Here is a 14,165-nt window from a genome sequence, read left to right as displayed (position 1 = left end):
TGCCAGTGTGCACATACAAATGCAGCCTCCCTGGGCAATTGCAGCCTTGGAGCAACTCCCCAAAAGCCGCACGCCAGTGCAAGAACTTAATGGCCTCGCACTCACAAGTTTTTCTTAACTTTGTAAGGGCCAGAAGTTGCTCCAAGGCTCCAGTCACCCAAGGAGGGGAGGGAGAGATGCTGCCTGATTTCTCCCTCCCAAAACAACCTCAGAAGTTGAATGATTCGATTCCTTCTGGGAAATTTATGGCTTTCAGGTGATCCATTTGGGGGAGTTTTTCTCCTCCATCAGAGATTCAAAATGTATCACCACTGTTGAAAATGGGGGGGGGGATCACGTGACTGAGTGTGCACTGGCATCAAGTTGGCCATGCCCATTCAGTCACATGACCATGAAGCCACTCCTACCCAGTCCCATGACCAGCAAGCCACACCCACAAAATAAGCCACACACACACACCTTCACTGGCAAAAGAGTCTCTTTCTCCAAAAGATATTGACAAACTGGAAGCATTGGGGGACATGGGGGTGGGAGCTACAAAAACGATGGAAGAGGCTGTTGGGAATGTGTTATGAAAGCAGATACACGTCGCGTGTTCGGAGATTGTCTGGCTCAGCATTGGGGGGGGGAACAGGTGGCAGCAGCTCTCTCTGGTCCCCTCCCACCTTGGCAGAACCAAGCGCCAGCCGGAAAAGATCCAAACGAGCTTCAGGAGGTTCTGGCCAGCAGGAAGAGGGGAAGGCGGCCCGGCAACGTTTGTAGCCCAACTTTTTCCCACCTTCCCCGCCATGCCTGCAACTTTTATCGGGATGAAAGTCATTGCATGGCTACAAAGAGACCAGCACCTCCTGAAGCATCTCCTAGGTCAGCAGAGGCACCACAAGCCGCCCCTCGCGCTCCATTTTGATTGATTGATTGATTGAGTGAGTGAGTGATTGGATTTTTATGCCTATTTTGGGCCTAGCAAGCCTTCCTACATCCCCCCAGGGGCCAAAAGCTGGGGTGGCACAGCAGGTAGAGTGCTGTACTGCAGGCCACTGAAGCTGACTATAGATCTGAAGGTCAGTGGTTCAAATCTCATAACCGGCTCTAGGATGACTCAGCCTTCCATCCTTCCGAGATGGGTAAAATGAGGACCCGGATTGTGGGGGCAATAGGTTGGCTCTGTTAAAAAGTGCTATTGCTAACATGTTGTAAGACGCCCTGAGTCTAAGGAGAAGGGCGGCATAAAAATCGAATAAATAAAATAAAATAAAAGGGGTGTGCGAGACTCTAAAAGCAGGGGTGGGTTGTGACTTAGCTTGCTACTAGTTTGCTTCCTCCTGCGGTGGCAAAAAACAACAACCCCCAATCCCCAAAGCCGAAAAACAGATGGTAGCTGCATGTACAGTGGCGGAACTAGGCTTCTGCACATGCTCAGAAGGAAAAACATTTTAATTTTTTTAAAAACTCCGCCCAAACCAAAATGGGGATGCATGGGCAATGCTGAAAACCTGGCCTCTGTGCATACTCAGAAGAAGAAAAAATAAAGAAATACACCCCCCCCCCCAAAACAAAAAATATTCAAAAAAATTTGGGGGGGAAATGGCGCACCTCCAGGAACCAGTACCAGGCCAGTGACGTCACCAGTGGGCTGATACGAGTGCACCCAGACTGGACCGGACCAGTAGGAACCCACCCTTGTTCCAAAGACTAGATACCATGGCATTTCGATGTTGAACACTGTTAATTTGAAAATGCTGTATTCTTTTTAAAAATAAAATCCTGTATGTATAGGTTTGTGATTAGCATTGTGGAATTTTACCTTTATAATTTTGGAGGAGACCCTGAGACTATCAGAGCTTGCATTTGCGGAAACTAACCTGTTTGTGCCCAAGCAGCAAACCAGTCCAGCCAGCCCACCAACCCAACCAGCCAGCCAGCCACAGACCAGTAGAAATGGAGTTGAAGTCTTCAATGAAACATAGCAGCAGTAGGAAGTTGTGGAAAAATATATTTACTTCTTTATACTACTACTACTGTCTATACCAGTGATGGGCAACCTTTTGAGCTTGGTGTGTCAAAATTCGCCAAAAAACTGAGCATAATTCGGGTGGTGTGTCACCTTGAGAAAAAAACTGGGCGGCATAGAAGTATATATATATATAGGTAGGTAGGTAGGTAGGTAGGTTAGACAGATAAACAAACAAAAAATAAATATAAATATAAATAATATGGGAACAGAGAGAGGGAAAAGGGAAGAGACCGAACCGCCACCTTCTCCCTCAGCAATTGTCATGGCACCCATCGCCTGCATAGAGACACCCCCTCCCCTCTGAGGAAAGTGACTCCCTGCCCTCCGCCGTTAAAGAAGCCCACCTGCAGAGAAACCGCCGGGCTCGAGATCCGCCACCCACCTTACAGAGAGATACTGGTGCTCCGCCCCACTCCTCCTCCTCCCTCCCCGGGATTTCCTCTACTTTCCCTTATTCCCCCTGCAAACAACGCGGGGGGAACTAGGCATCTCACCTCCCGCTTGTTCCTGGCTGTGCTTGTCCGCTGGCTGTTCTCTCCAGCACCTGGGCCAGGCGGCTCAGGGGACGGCTTGGTGCTTTCCCCCAGCCCTAGCCCAGCCTGGCCTTCACGCCAAGCGGTTTCTCAGCCGCTGGCGAGACTGTTCCCTCGGCATGGGTGGAGTGGGGAGGAGGAGGATGACTGGCTGCTCAGCACTTTGAAAATGCCGCCACCGCCCCACTCAGCAGGGGGGAGGGAGGAGGCCACTCCCCCCCCAGGAAAGAGTTGCAAGAAAGCAGCGCATTTGAAAAGTGCGCTGCTTTCTCGGAAAGCTGGCTTTCCTGGCCGGCACAGGGCTTTCCTGCTGCTCCCCCCCTCCTGAAAACACAACGGAGGATGACAGGCAGGGCAAAGCGGGGTGGAGCTACGGGAGGCTCAAGAAGGCAGCCCCGCGCTTTTCTTTCGGTGGAAGAGGAGAGTGGGCGGATCGGGCGGGCGGGGGCAGCGCCTTCTACTGCCGGCGCCTCCCCGCCCCCCCGCGGGCTGGCAGGGGGATGGGGAGCGTGCGCCCGTGGAAAAGGCTGCGCGGGGGAGTATTTTGGGGCACGTGTTTCTTCCCCCGGCCGGACAGGCATGCTTGTGCTGCCAAAGGCAGCATGTGGGCGATCCTGCGCTCTGCGCAGGCGCGCCCAGCTGGGAGGCGGTGTTCTCGCCCCTCCCAGCCATCGCAAATATTGGCCGGGCGAAAATCGGCCGGCCTCTTAATTAAGGGGAGAGGAAAAATAATAATAATAATTGCGGTTGCAATTGCACTCCCTAAAGCTCCCTGTTTCTCCGGCGGCCGCGTGTCACCGAAAATGGCTACGCGTGTCAGTGCTGACACACGTGTCATAGGTTCGCCATCACTGGTCTATACTATACTATACATACAATAAATTAGTACCTTACTAATACCTTGCAACAACTATCTTAGTTCAATAACTCACAGGAACCAACTTGTACAGCATTACAGCTTCTTCAAAGCATACTTTTATGAACAGCAATAGAACACAGCTAACAGCAAACACAGAGAGAGAGCTAGCCAATCATGCTAGCTCGGGAATTCTGGGAGTTGAAGTCCACATGTCATAGAAGAGCCAGGTTTGCCTACCCCTGTTCTGTACCATTCCAGACAAGTAGCTCTCCGTTTTTTTCTTTAAAAACGTCCACTGATGTAGCCCTCACAATTTTTGAAGACAATCTGTCCAATGTGTTTATTTGCACTAAGGTGTGTGTCTTATATTACATTATTGCTTCTGCGTGCTGGCGTATCTTATGTGTTATATAATATGTAATACTGTATACAATATATTATAAACATGCAATAAATGCAAAATACTGTATATTATTTAGATAGCATAGTATGTAATGGAAGACAATATTGTACTCCTGTGGGCTAGAGAGGGCGCTCGTTCGGCCTGAAGCAGCCGGAAGCCTCTGTCCCCAGGGCTGTCTAGGCATCGCAGCAACAGTCACCAACTTCCGCTTCCGCTCCGACACCCGCCGTCTCAAGTAGCTCGATTGGTTTCTTCTCTCCTCCCCCTATCGGGATTGGCACTTTCCCATCCATCCACCCTTTCCTGCGCGGCCTCTGCGCCGCCGCCTTCCCGCGGGATTCTGCCGCCGCTGGGTCGGCCCCTCTCCAGCTTCCATGCGGGGTCGCCGGGCTCTCCCTCTCCGGAAAAGGTCCGCCGGCGGCGGGTGCGGACGACCGGGCTGGTGTGCATGCGTGACCGTGGAGGGGAGAGGCAGGTGGGTGCGGTTGGCTAGCGGGGATCTCTGTAAAAGGAGGTGCCGGCTGGCGACGGGGGCGGGGACGACGGGGGGACGGTGGTCCTTCTGCTGGGCATGCGCAGAATACCTCCTCCTCCTCTGTAATGATACAGGTGACGGTCGCCCACTCAGCGACCGTCCCAAGTTACAACAGCTCTGAAAAAAGTGGCAGGGACGTGTTACAGCGCACACCCACACACCCATATGGTAATGTGATTCACACGAAGCAGGCAAGGCGCCTGGCAAGGGGTCCGTGCTTAGCGACAGAGCGGAGTCGTTGCTAATTTAAGAACCGTGTTTATTTCCGTTTAACAAATGTGAGAAGAGTCGTTACACGTGGGGCAAAACTGGCTTGACAGATTTCTTACTTACTAACATAAATGTGGGACTCCGTTGTGGCGGTCCGTTGAGGATGACCGCATCTGGGGTCTCCCAAACCTGACCCTAAATCCACAGTAACTGAATGTAAACATGCCTGGGATGAACATAGATCCATCCTAAGATAAAATACAGGAAATACGTAGTATCAGGGCAGACTAGATGGACCAGGAGGCCTTTTTCTGCTGTCAATCTTCTTTGTTTCTATGACCCCTCCAGGATGGGCAGACTCCCCTCCCAGAATTCTTCAGCCACTTTTGCTGGGCTGAATTATGGGAGTTGGCGTTCGCCCATCTTAAAAGTGGCCAGATTTTTTTTTGGGGGGGGGGGGGGGGGGGACTGCTATTATTGAGTCCATCTTTTGGTTATGCTGCAATCTGGTGCCCTTCAGATTGGCTGGGCTGATTGTTTCTGTCCATTCATTCATCCATTCAATTTTTATGCCACACGTTTCCCCTGAAAAGTGAGTTGGGTTGGCTTATAAGTTCCAGATCCGTGAGCAGGACGAGGAGGGCAAAACCTGAGTAACTGGGGCAGAGAAAGGGCATTGTTAGGGGCAATTAGTGGGGAGAGAAGAGGGTGACAGTGTGTGTCACTCTGGCTTCTTGTTGCATACTTTGAGGAACAGTCCAATGCTTCGTGTCTTACCTTCTGGAGCTTTGGCAAATAGGTTGACTTCCACAAAGAAGAGGGGAGAGGGACCTGTTCTTCAAAGCACCAGAAGGCAAGACAAGAAGCAACGGGTGGAAAGGAGAGAAGCAACTAAGAAATTTCCTGACAGAACACTTAACCAATGGAGCAGCTTCCCTTCCGAAATTCTGGAAGTTTTTAAGAAGACATAGGACAGCTGTTTGTCTGAAACGATATAGGATCTCATGCTTGTGCAGGTGGTTCCAAGGTCCCTTCCAATTCTGTTATTCTGTTTGTTGATGGTGTTTATTGTGCCGGAATAATTTTGCAGAGGGGGTCACTGAGCCTGGAGATCGCAGAGTGATACAGTGTCCATCAAATGGTTGGTTTGATTTTTGTCACCAGGGCGGTGAGGATTTATTAGGGTTTTAATTCTGTAAAACCACTCAGAGTCACTTTAATTAGCAACATTTTATTTATTTTACATCTCCCTATTTTTATATATAACTCAAGACAATGAACATATCCAACACACCTTTCTCCTATTTCCTCCACAACAATTTTGTGTGGTGGGTTGAGCTGAGAGGAAGGGACTGGCCCCACATATTTTCTCAGTGACAAATAAGTAATTATGATAACTTTTTGTTGGGAAAGATGAAGGAACTGATCTTCAGCAAAATAGAGCATGGGGAAGTCTTGGTCGGTTTTATTTTAAAGATTGGTTTTGGAAGGTATTCAGGGCTTAAATGCAGCTAGTCCTCAACTTAGGATCACAATTGAGCCTAAAATTTCCACTGCTAAGCAAGACAGTTAAGTGAGTTTTGACCCATTTTACAACCTTTCTTGCCACAGTTGTTAAGTGAATTATTGCTATTGTAAAGCTAGTAACACAGTTATTAAGTGAATTCGGCTTTCCCGTTGACTTTGCTTATTGGAAGTTCAACTAAGGGAATCATATAACCCCAGGATTCTGCAACCATCGTAAATACAGGCCACTTGCCAAGCATCTGAATTTTGATCTTATCACCCTGGGGATGATGCAATGGTTGTAAGTGTGAAAAAGGTCATGGGCCGCTTTTTTCAGATCTATTGTAAGTTTCAACAGTCATTAAATGAATGGTGGTAAGTTGAGAACAGTTTGTAGAACACTTAGGAATGGGTGGGAGGTTCATTTGTGGCCGGTTTGCTTTCTTTAGATCTGTAGTGCTGGATTCTAAGAAGCTTGGAAAAGGACTGAGGTCCAGCAACATGGCTAACCAGCCCAAGAATCAAAAGCCAGGATGGAAACTGGCAGCCGAGGCAACGCAGCTGAAGAGGCCGCGGAATGTGGTTCCTTGGCAGAGCAAAGCTGAATGGGACCAAGTGATGGTGGGGCTATATTGTGAAGACTGTCAGACACGACGGGATGCGCTGGACAGAGTGGCGGTCTGGAAGAGCAGGTGAGAAGGGAGGTGGGTAGGAAGTAGCTGCCACCACTCAGCACCCTCGGTGGGTTAATAGTAACAATAGTTCTGTTTGCAGATACAGTGATCCCTCCTTTTTCACGGGGGATGCGTTCCAAGACCACCCGTGAAAAAACGAATTTCCGTGAAGTAGAGGAAAGATATTTTTTTAATGTATTTAACGAGTATTTGGACTTTTAAAACCCACCCTTTGGATTAAACAGTCATTCTATAATGTTTCTCGGCTGGAACTACATGTTTCTTTAATAGAGTACAGTAGTACTGTAGAAGAATTTAATGAATTTTTAATGGATTTAAAATTTTCAATGGATTTAAGCCCCCTTTGAAAACCCGTGAAGACGTGAATCCGCAAAAGATGAACCGTGAAGTAGCGAGGGATTACTTCAGATCGTGCAGAATGCAGCTGCGAGAGCAATCATGGGCTTTCCCAAAAATTTATTTATTTATTTATTCAATTTTTATGCCCATATAACACCAACACTCCGCAGTCTGCATTGGTTACCGATCAGTTTCCGGTCACAATTCAAAGTGTCGGTTATGACCTATAAAGCCCTCCATGGCACCGGACCAGATTATCTCAGGGACCGCCTTCTGCTGCACGAATCCCAGCGACCAGTTAGGTCCCACAGAGTGGGTCTTCTCCGGGTCCCGTCAACTAAACAATGTCGTTTGGCGGGGCCCAGGGGAAGAGCCTTCTCTGTGGCGGCCCCGGCCCTCTGGAACCAACTCCCCCCAGAGATTAGAATTGTCCCCACCCTCCTCGCCTTTCGTAAGCTCCTTAAAACCCACCTCTGCCCTCAGGCATGGGGGAACTGAGATACTCTTTCTCCCTGGGCCTTTACAATTTATGCATGGTATGTTTGTTTGTAGGTATGATTGGTTTTAAAATAAGAGTTTTTTAGTTGTTGTAGTATTGGATTTACATGCTGTTTTTATTGTTGTTGTTAGCTGCCCCGAGCCTATGGAGAGGGGCGGCATACAAATCCAATAAATAAATAAATATTAAACTTTTTAAAAGTTAAAAATAAGAGCTATCGTTCGAGTTGGAGACTTTGGACTGCCACATGTGTTCATACTGTGGGAATTGCATGAGGGGAAAGAGTACTAGCTATAACAAATTCCTTCTAGACAAGGTCATCCTTTATTCAGCACCTGCCCAGAAATTGATGGGAGGATCAGGGACATTGGCAGAACCAGACTGGGCCATGTGATGAACTTGTGGGTGTGGGAACAAGGGAATGAACTTTAAACTGGGTGGAGAAACCCATGGGACCTCAGATTCGGGCTTCTCCAGTGGCCCACTATAAAAGACTGGCAAGGGTTAAAAAGAGTAGTGAGATATTTGAAAGGGACTGCTAAATACGGATTGCACCAAAGCAAGAGAATACTATGCAATGTATGGTAGATAGCTCTTTCATTAGCCTAAATGATAGGAAATCATATACAGATTTTATTGTATATGCAAATGTTCCAATAAGGTGGAAATCCAATAAGAAATCATATACAGATTTTATTGTATATGCAAATGTTCCAATAAGGTGGAAATCCAGGAAGCAGACTTGATCAGCCTGTCAACTGCAGATGCAGAGTTCACGGTGTTATCAGAAGCGTGCTGTGGAATTGTATGGATGGAACAGTTATGGAAAGACTTTGGGGAACACATTGAAAAACCAAGTTCAAGGACTCATAGACTTGCATATACAGTATCTTGCGGAATCAGAAAGTATGAAAGCAAGAACAAAATACATTCCAGTGAAATACCAAAATGTGCAACAAATGGTGCAGAGTGAAATGATAAAACTGTATTATGTTGAATCAGACTGTAATGTGGCTGATTCACAAAACCTCTGACTGATGTAAAACATTGTAATTTAATAAAGCAGATGAATGTACGGCCTATGGAATATTAGAAGGGGTATCAAGGATTAATGCTATCCTAGGTAATAGTCCATTTAAGATAAAAGGATTGTGAGTATGCAAAGCAGTCACACTGCTGAGTCATAGTGCAACCTGATTGGGCTAGAACAGCATAAGAAAATGCACTTCTGCAGAGGTTAGTTGGTTGCTTGGTTGGTTAGTTCTGGTATGTGGTTAGTCTTGTGGGAGGATTGGTTTACTGTATTGTGGTTTATAGTTATAGTAAAGTACTTTCTGTAAGTAGAAGAATGGGAGAGATTCTATTTTTTGATACACTGAAGAGTAAAATGTATACAACCAATTCATGTCTTCATTCTTCATCGGCTTCAGTTCCTGAGTTCCTCTGTCACGCTTTCCTGTGCCTAGCCGGTAGCTTTCGAACGCAACTCGGACAAATCACTGCATGCAGAAAATCATGATGTTACTGTTATTATTATTATTTATTAGATTTGTATGCTGCCCCTCTCCGAAGACTCGGGGCGGCTCACAACAGTAATAAAAACAGTATAACAATGGAACAAATCTAATAATAAAATATATAACTGGCCACAAGAATGGTGGAAGGTCTTAAGCATAAAACATATCAGGAAAGACTTAATGAACTCAATCTGTATAGTCTGGAGGACAGAAGGAAAAGGGGGGACAGGATCGAAACATTTAAATATGGTAAAGGGTTAAATAAGGTCCAGGAGGGAAGTGTTTTTAATAGGAAAGTGAACACAAGAACAAGGGGACATAATCTGAAGTTAGTTGGGGGAAAGATCAAAAGCAACATGAGAAAATATTATTTTACTGAAAGAGTAGTAGATCCTTGGAACAAACTTCCAGCAGACGTGGTGGATAAATCCACAGTAACTGAATTTAAACATGCCTGGGATAAACATATATCCATCCTAAGATAAAATACAGAAAATAGTATAAGGGCAGACTAGATGGACCATGAAGTCTTTTGCTGCCATCAGACTTCTATGTTTCTATAAAAACCTCAACAATTAAAAAGCATACAGCACATACAAATCAAACATGAAATATAATAAGCCTGGGGGAGATGTCTTAGTTCCCCCATGCCTGGCGATATAGGTGGGTATTAAGTAACTTGTGAAAGACAAGGAGGGTAGGGGCCGTTCTAATCTCCGGGGGGAGTTGATTCCAGAGGGCCGGGGCCGCCACAGAGAACGCTCTTCCCCTGGGGCCCGCCAAACGACATTGTTTGGTCGATGGTACTCGGAGAAGGCCAACTCTGTGGGACCTTATCGGCCGCTAGGATTCGTGCGGTAGAAGGCGGTTCCGGAGGTACAGTGATCCCTCGATTATCGCGAGGGTTCCGTTCCAAGACCCCTTGCGATAATCGTTTTTTTGCGATGTAGGGTTGCGGAAGTAAAAACACCATCTGCGCATGCGCGCCCTTTTTTTCATGGCCGCGCATGCGCAGATGGTGGAGTTTGCGTGGGCGGCGGGGAAGACCCAGGGAAGGTTCCTTCAGCCGCCCAGCAGCTGATCTGCTCGGCGGCGCAGCAGCAGCGAGCAGACGAAGATCGGGCGGGCGAGCGGGGGCATCAGCGAGGAAGACCCAGGGAAGGTTCCTTTGGCCGCCCAGCAGCTGATCTGCTCGGCAGCGCGGCAGCAGCGAGGAGCCGAATCGGGGTTTCCCCTTTGCGTGGGCAGCGGGGAAACCCCGATCTTTGTCTGCTCGCTGCTGCTGCGGCCGCCCAGCAGCTGATCTGCTCGGCAGCGCAGCAGCAGCGAGCAGACGAAGATCAGAGTTTCCCCGCCGCCCACGCAAAGGGGAAACCCCGATTCGGCTCCTCGCTGCTGCCGCGCTGCCGAGCAGATCAACTGCTGGGCGGCCGAAGGAACCTTCCCTGGGTCTTCCTCGCTGATGCCCCCGCTCGCCCGCCCGCCTGCCGCCCGCCGCCCGCCAGCAAGAGGGGGAGAGATAGAGAAAGAGAGAGAAGGAAAGAAAGAGATGAGAGAGGGAGGAAGAGAGTGTGAGAGAGGAAGAAGCAAGATAGAGAAAGAGAGAGAAAGAAAGATGAGAAAGGAAGGAAGAGAGTGACGTCATCGGGTGGGAAAAATCGCGATATAGCGTTTCGCGAAGAACGAGGTCGCGAAAATCGAGGGATCACTGTATTCTGGTCCAATGCCATGTAGGGCTTTAAAGGTCATTACCAACACTTTGAATTGCGACCGGAAACTGATCGGCAGCCAGTGCAGGCCACAGAGTGTTGTAGAAACGTGGGCGAATCTAGGAAGCCCCACAATAGCTCTCGTGGCCGCATTCTGCATGATCTGAAGTTTCCGAACACGCCCCATGTAGAGAGCGTTGATGTTACTGTGTTTCACTCTGAAATCAGGTTCGGGTCCAAGATGCCTTTGGCTGTGGAATGCACTGCAGATCTGATCCGCTGTCAACTCTTGGATGCCTCTGGAGCTCTGAAATCCCATGAACTGATCCTGACCTACGGCCTGGCCCTGGTGAGGTAAGAGTGGCGAGAAAGGGGGAACAAGCTTTTCACAGAAGCTGCTGCCTAAGCTTTATGGGAGAGTGGCGTTTTTACGGAAAGCTTTTTTTCTATCTGTAGTGAAAGCAGCTTCTGATTTCTGAAGGTTTTTCTTTAAATGCACTCTTGAAAACTTTGAGCAAAGAACTTATTGAAAAACAACAGCAATCTTCGTGGGATCTTCAAACCAGTCTTTTTTTCTGCTAGTAAATGTTGACAATGAATTTAATTTGTAGATGTTCAATCTACAAATCTAATCTTCACTGTCAATATCTTCTGCAAGTTACCAAATATTGATTTACCGTATTTTTCGCTCCATAAGACGCAGGTTTTTTCCTCCCAAAGTAGGATGAAAAATCAGCCGCGTCTTATGGAGCGAAGATGCAGGCAGGAGGGGGGAGGCGCTGGAGCAGAGGGGGGGCGGCGATATACAGTAGAACTCCCCTGCGGGGAGTCCAGCGCTGCCTGAGCTGTGAAGGAAAGGGCCAGGGAAAAGAGAGCCAGGCTGCTTTTTCTTTCCCGGGGGAGCGGGCGGGAAGGGCGAAGCCTCTAGGCTGATCTTTGCGGGTGGAAAGTGTGGGATCAGGCAGGGCGTAAGGCGGAAAGCCTCATTTTTTTGAGGGGAAAAGACGTCGGCTGAGGGGTGCCCGGTGCTTCCCGGCGAGGAGGAGGAGGAGCTGGGCTCCGGAGGGGCGCACGGGGAAGGGCTTGAGCCGCCGCCTTCTCCTTTCCTGCTGCTGTTGTTTCTCGCCGCAGCCTCGCGTGCTGCTTATCCCTCGCTGAGGCGAGAGAGCCGTGGGGCAAACAGCCGGCACCGGGCGCAGCCTTTTGCGAGGGAAGCCACCGACGCAGCAGGAAAGGAGAAGGCAGCGGCTCAAGCCCTTCCCCGTGCGCCCCTCCGGAGCCCAGCTCCTCCTCCTCCTCGCCGGGAAGCACCGGGCACCCCTCAGCCGACGTCTTTTCCCCTCAAAAAAATGGGCAGCACTACTGCCGCCGCCGCCGCCGCGGGGAGAGGCGAGCATGTGGGCTGGCGGCATTGGCCTTGGTGAAAAGTCCGGGGGCAGCTCCAGCGACTCCCCTCTCATGGCTGATGTTGAGGCGGCAGCGGCGTCCGCCTCCGGCGCGCGGCTCTCTCTCCATTCTTCTCTTTCCCCTTCTCGGGCTCCGAATGCGGCAGAGGCAGGGAGGTCTCGAAGACCCAAAACCCAGCCAGTCGCTCGCAGCCGGTCGGCGGAGAGATGCGGCAGCCAAGGGGAAGCGACAACAGCTGCTGCCGTTCTCACTTCAGTTGTTTTGGGTAACCTTATTAACTTTCCCTTCCCGCACTCCTCATGGCTGGGCGCTCTTGGCTTTCCCGCTTCCCAAGCTTGGCCACCGCAGCCAAGCAGAGCCTGAACGAGAGAGTATCCAGGCTTCGGTCACCAGCAGCCCAGCCCCCCACCTATTATGCCTCCTCTTCCACCTCCCACGACGTATTTGGGAGATCAGCCCGTAAAGCTAACGCTCTTTGAGGAGAATGCAGCCTTCTCCTTTCTTTGGATTCTAAAATATTTACAGCTATTTATTTGTTGTTGCTTGTTTGTATATTTTCCCAATTCCCCTAGGGCAGTGTTATTGTAATAAATATTTTAGCCTACTTTTTGGCTCAAAATATTTTTTTTCTATTTTCCTCCTCTAAAATCTAGGGGCGTCTTATCAGCAGGTGCGTCTTATAGAGCGAAAAATACGGTAGTTCTCTCTTCTTCAGATATCAAATGTTCTCTTTGCTAATTTATTTATTTATTTGGGCTTTTTTTAAATGCTGCTCTTCTCCTTAGACTCAGGGCGGCCTTCAACATGTTAGCAATAGCACTTTTTAACAGAGCCTATTGACCCCACAATCCGGACCCTCATTTTACCCACCGGGGAAGGATGGAAGATTGAATCAACCTTGAGATTTGAACCGCTGACCTGCAGATCTAGCAGTCAGCTTTAGTAGCCTGCAGTATTGCATTCTACTCACTGCACCACCTCGGCTCATATCTTGTCCTAATCTGAAATGGTAACAAACTCTTTTCCAAATATGTACAATATTTTTCAGATGCACCTTTACCCCCCCAAAAAATCCTCTAATCACCAAAGATTAGAAGGACCAGTGGGCAGTTTAAGAGGTACCAGCAAACCACTGAACGTTTTGTCTGGAGACCAACCAGGAGCCACTGCAGTCCATGGAGGATTGGTGTAATGTGGGTGTACCTAGGTGCACCCACAACAGCTCGCAGGGCTACATTCTGAACCAACCGTAGTCTCTGAACACTCTTCATGGGTAGCCCCACATAGAGCCCGTTGCAGTAATCTAGCCATGAGATGACAAGGGCAAGAACGATTGTGTGGAGAGCCTCCTGATCCAAGTAGGGTCGCAATTGGTGCACTAGGCGAACCTGTGCAAAGGCCCCCGTAGCTACAGCTGTTAGATGTTGGTCTAATCTTAGCTATCCCCCTCTTAGACCCCCTTCCCCACCCCCACAACCTCCCACCTCCCCGGCAGGCCAGGTATCCCACTCACCTCAAGTTGGGGGGGGGGGGTCACCCCTTGTCTCTGGGCTCACAAAACTGTTTTAAAACATACACAAAAAGGAAGACTCAAATAAAAGGGGGAAAACCCACCCTGTCTACTGCAAGGGGCTTCATTCTTGGCAGAGGCCTGGATAAAGAGTCAGATCTTCTTTCAGATCAGCAAAGAATGAGACCATCGGATCTTGGGCAGGGGTAACCTCATCCTAGAGAGAAGACACATGGCTGGGGTCCCCAAGAATTGACATTGTTTAATTGAAGAAACCTGGAGCATGTTAGCACTGCTAATTCAAATTGGCAAAGCAGATACTATGGGAAACGGGCAGTTCCTCAAAAAACCAGCCCCTTTGCCAGGAATCACAATGAACAATTAATTTTAAGATAGTGGCTGAAGGTTGGGAGGATTCTTCTTTCTGGG

At 48.8% G+C, this 14,165-nt stretch overlaps 1 protein-coding gene across 2 annotated transcripts in view; it reads left to right on the top strand.

Annotated features, from left to right (window-relative positions):
• Positions 1-3,971: 3,971 nt before the first annotated feature.
• The window catches only part of LAS1L (LAS1 like ribosome biogenesis factor), a 37,371-nt gene continuing 27,177 nt past the window's right edge, over positions 3,972-14,165 (top strand). Inside the window, exons 1-3 of one of the 2 annotated variants that reach the window (XM_070759703.1) lie at positions 3,972-4,284; positions 6,510-6,752; positions 11,048-11,173. In XM_070759703.1, coding sequence (XP_070615804.1) covers positions 4,184-4,284; positions 6,510-6,752; positions 11,048-11,173 — 470 coding nt within the window. In that variant the 5' untranslated portion in view covers positions 3,972-4,183. Of the gene's footprint in view, positions 4,285-4,414; positions 4,513-6,509; positions 6,753-11,047; positions 11,174-14,165 lie in introns of those variants that run through there. The other variant, XM_070759704.1, reaches the window with a different exon arrangement.

Source organism: Erythrolamprus reginae, chromosome 8 (assembly GCF_031021105.1).
Source record: "Erythrolamprus reginae isolate rEryReg1 chromosome 8, rEryReg1.hap1, whole genome shotgun sequence".
Taxonomy (NCBI): Eukaryota; Metazoa; Chordata; class Lepidosauria; order Squamata; family Dipsadidae; genus Erythrolamprus; species Erythrolamprus reginae.
The sequence above is the reverse complement of the archived record's forward strand: the minus strand, read 5'-3'. Positions and strand labels throughout refer to the sequence as shown.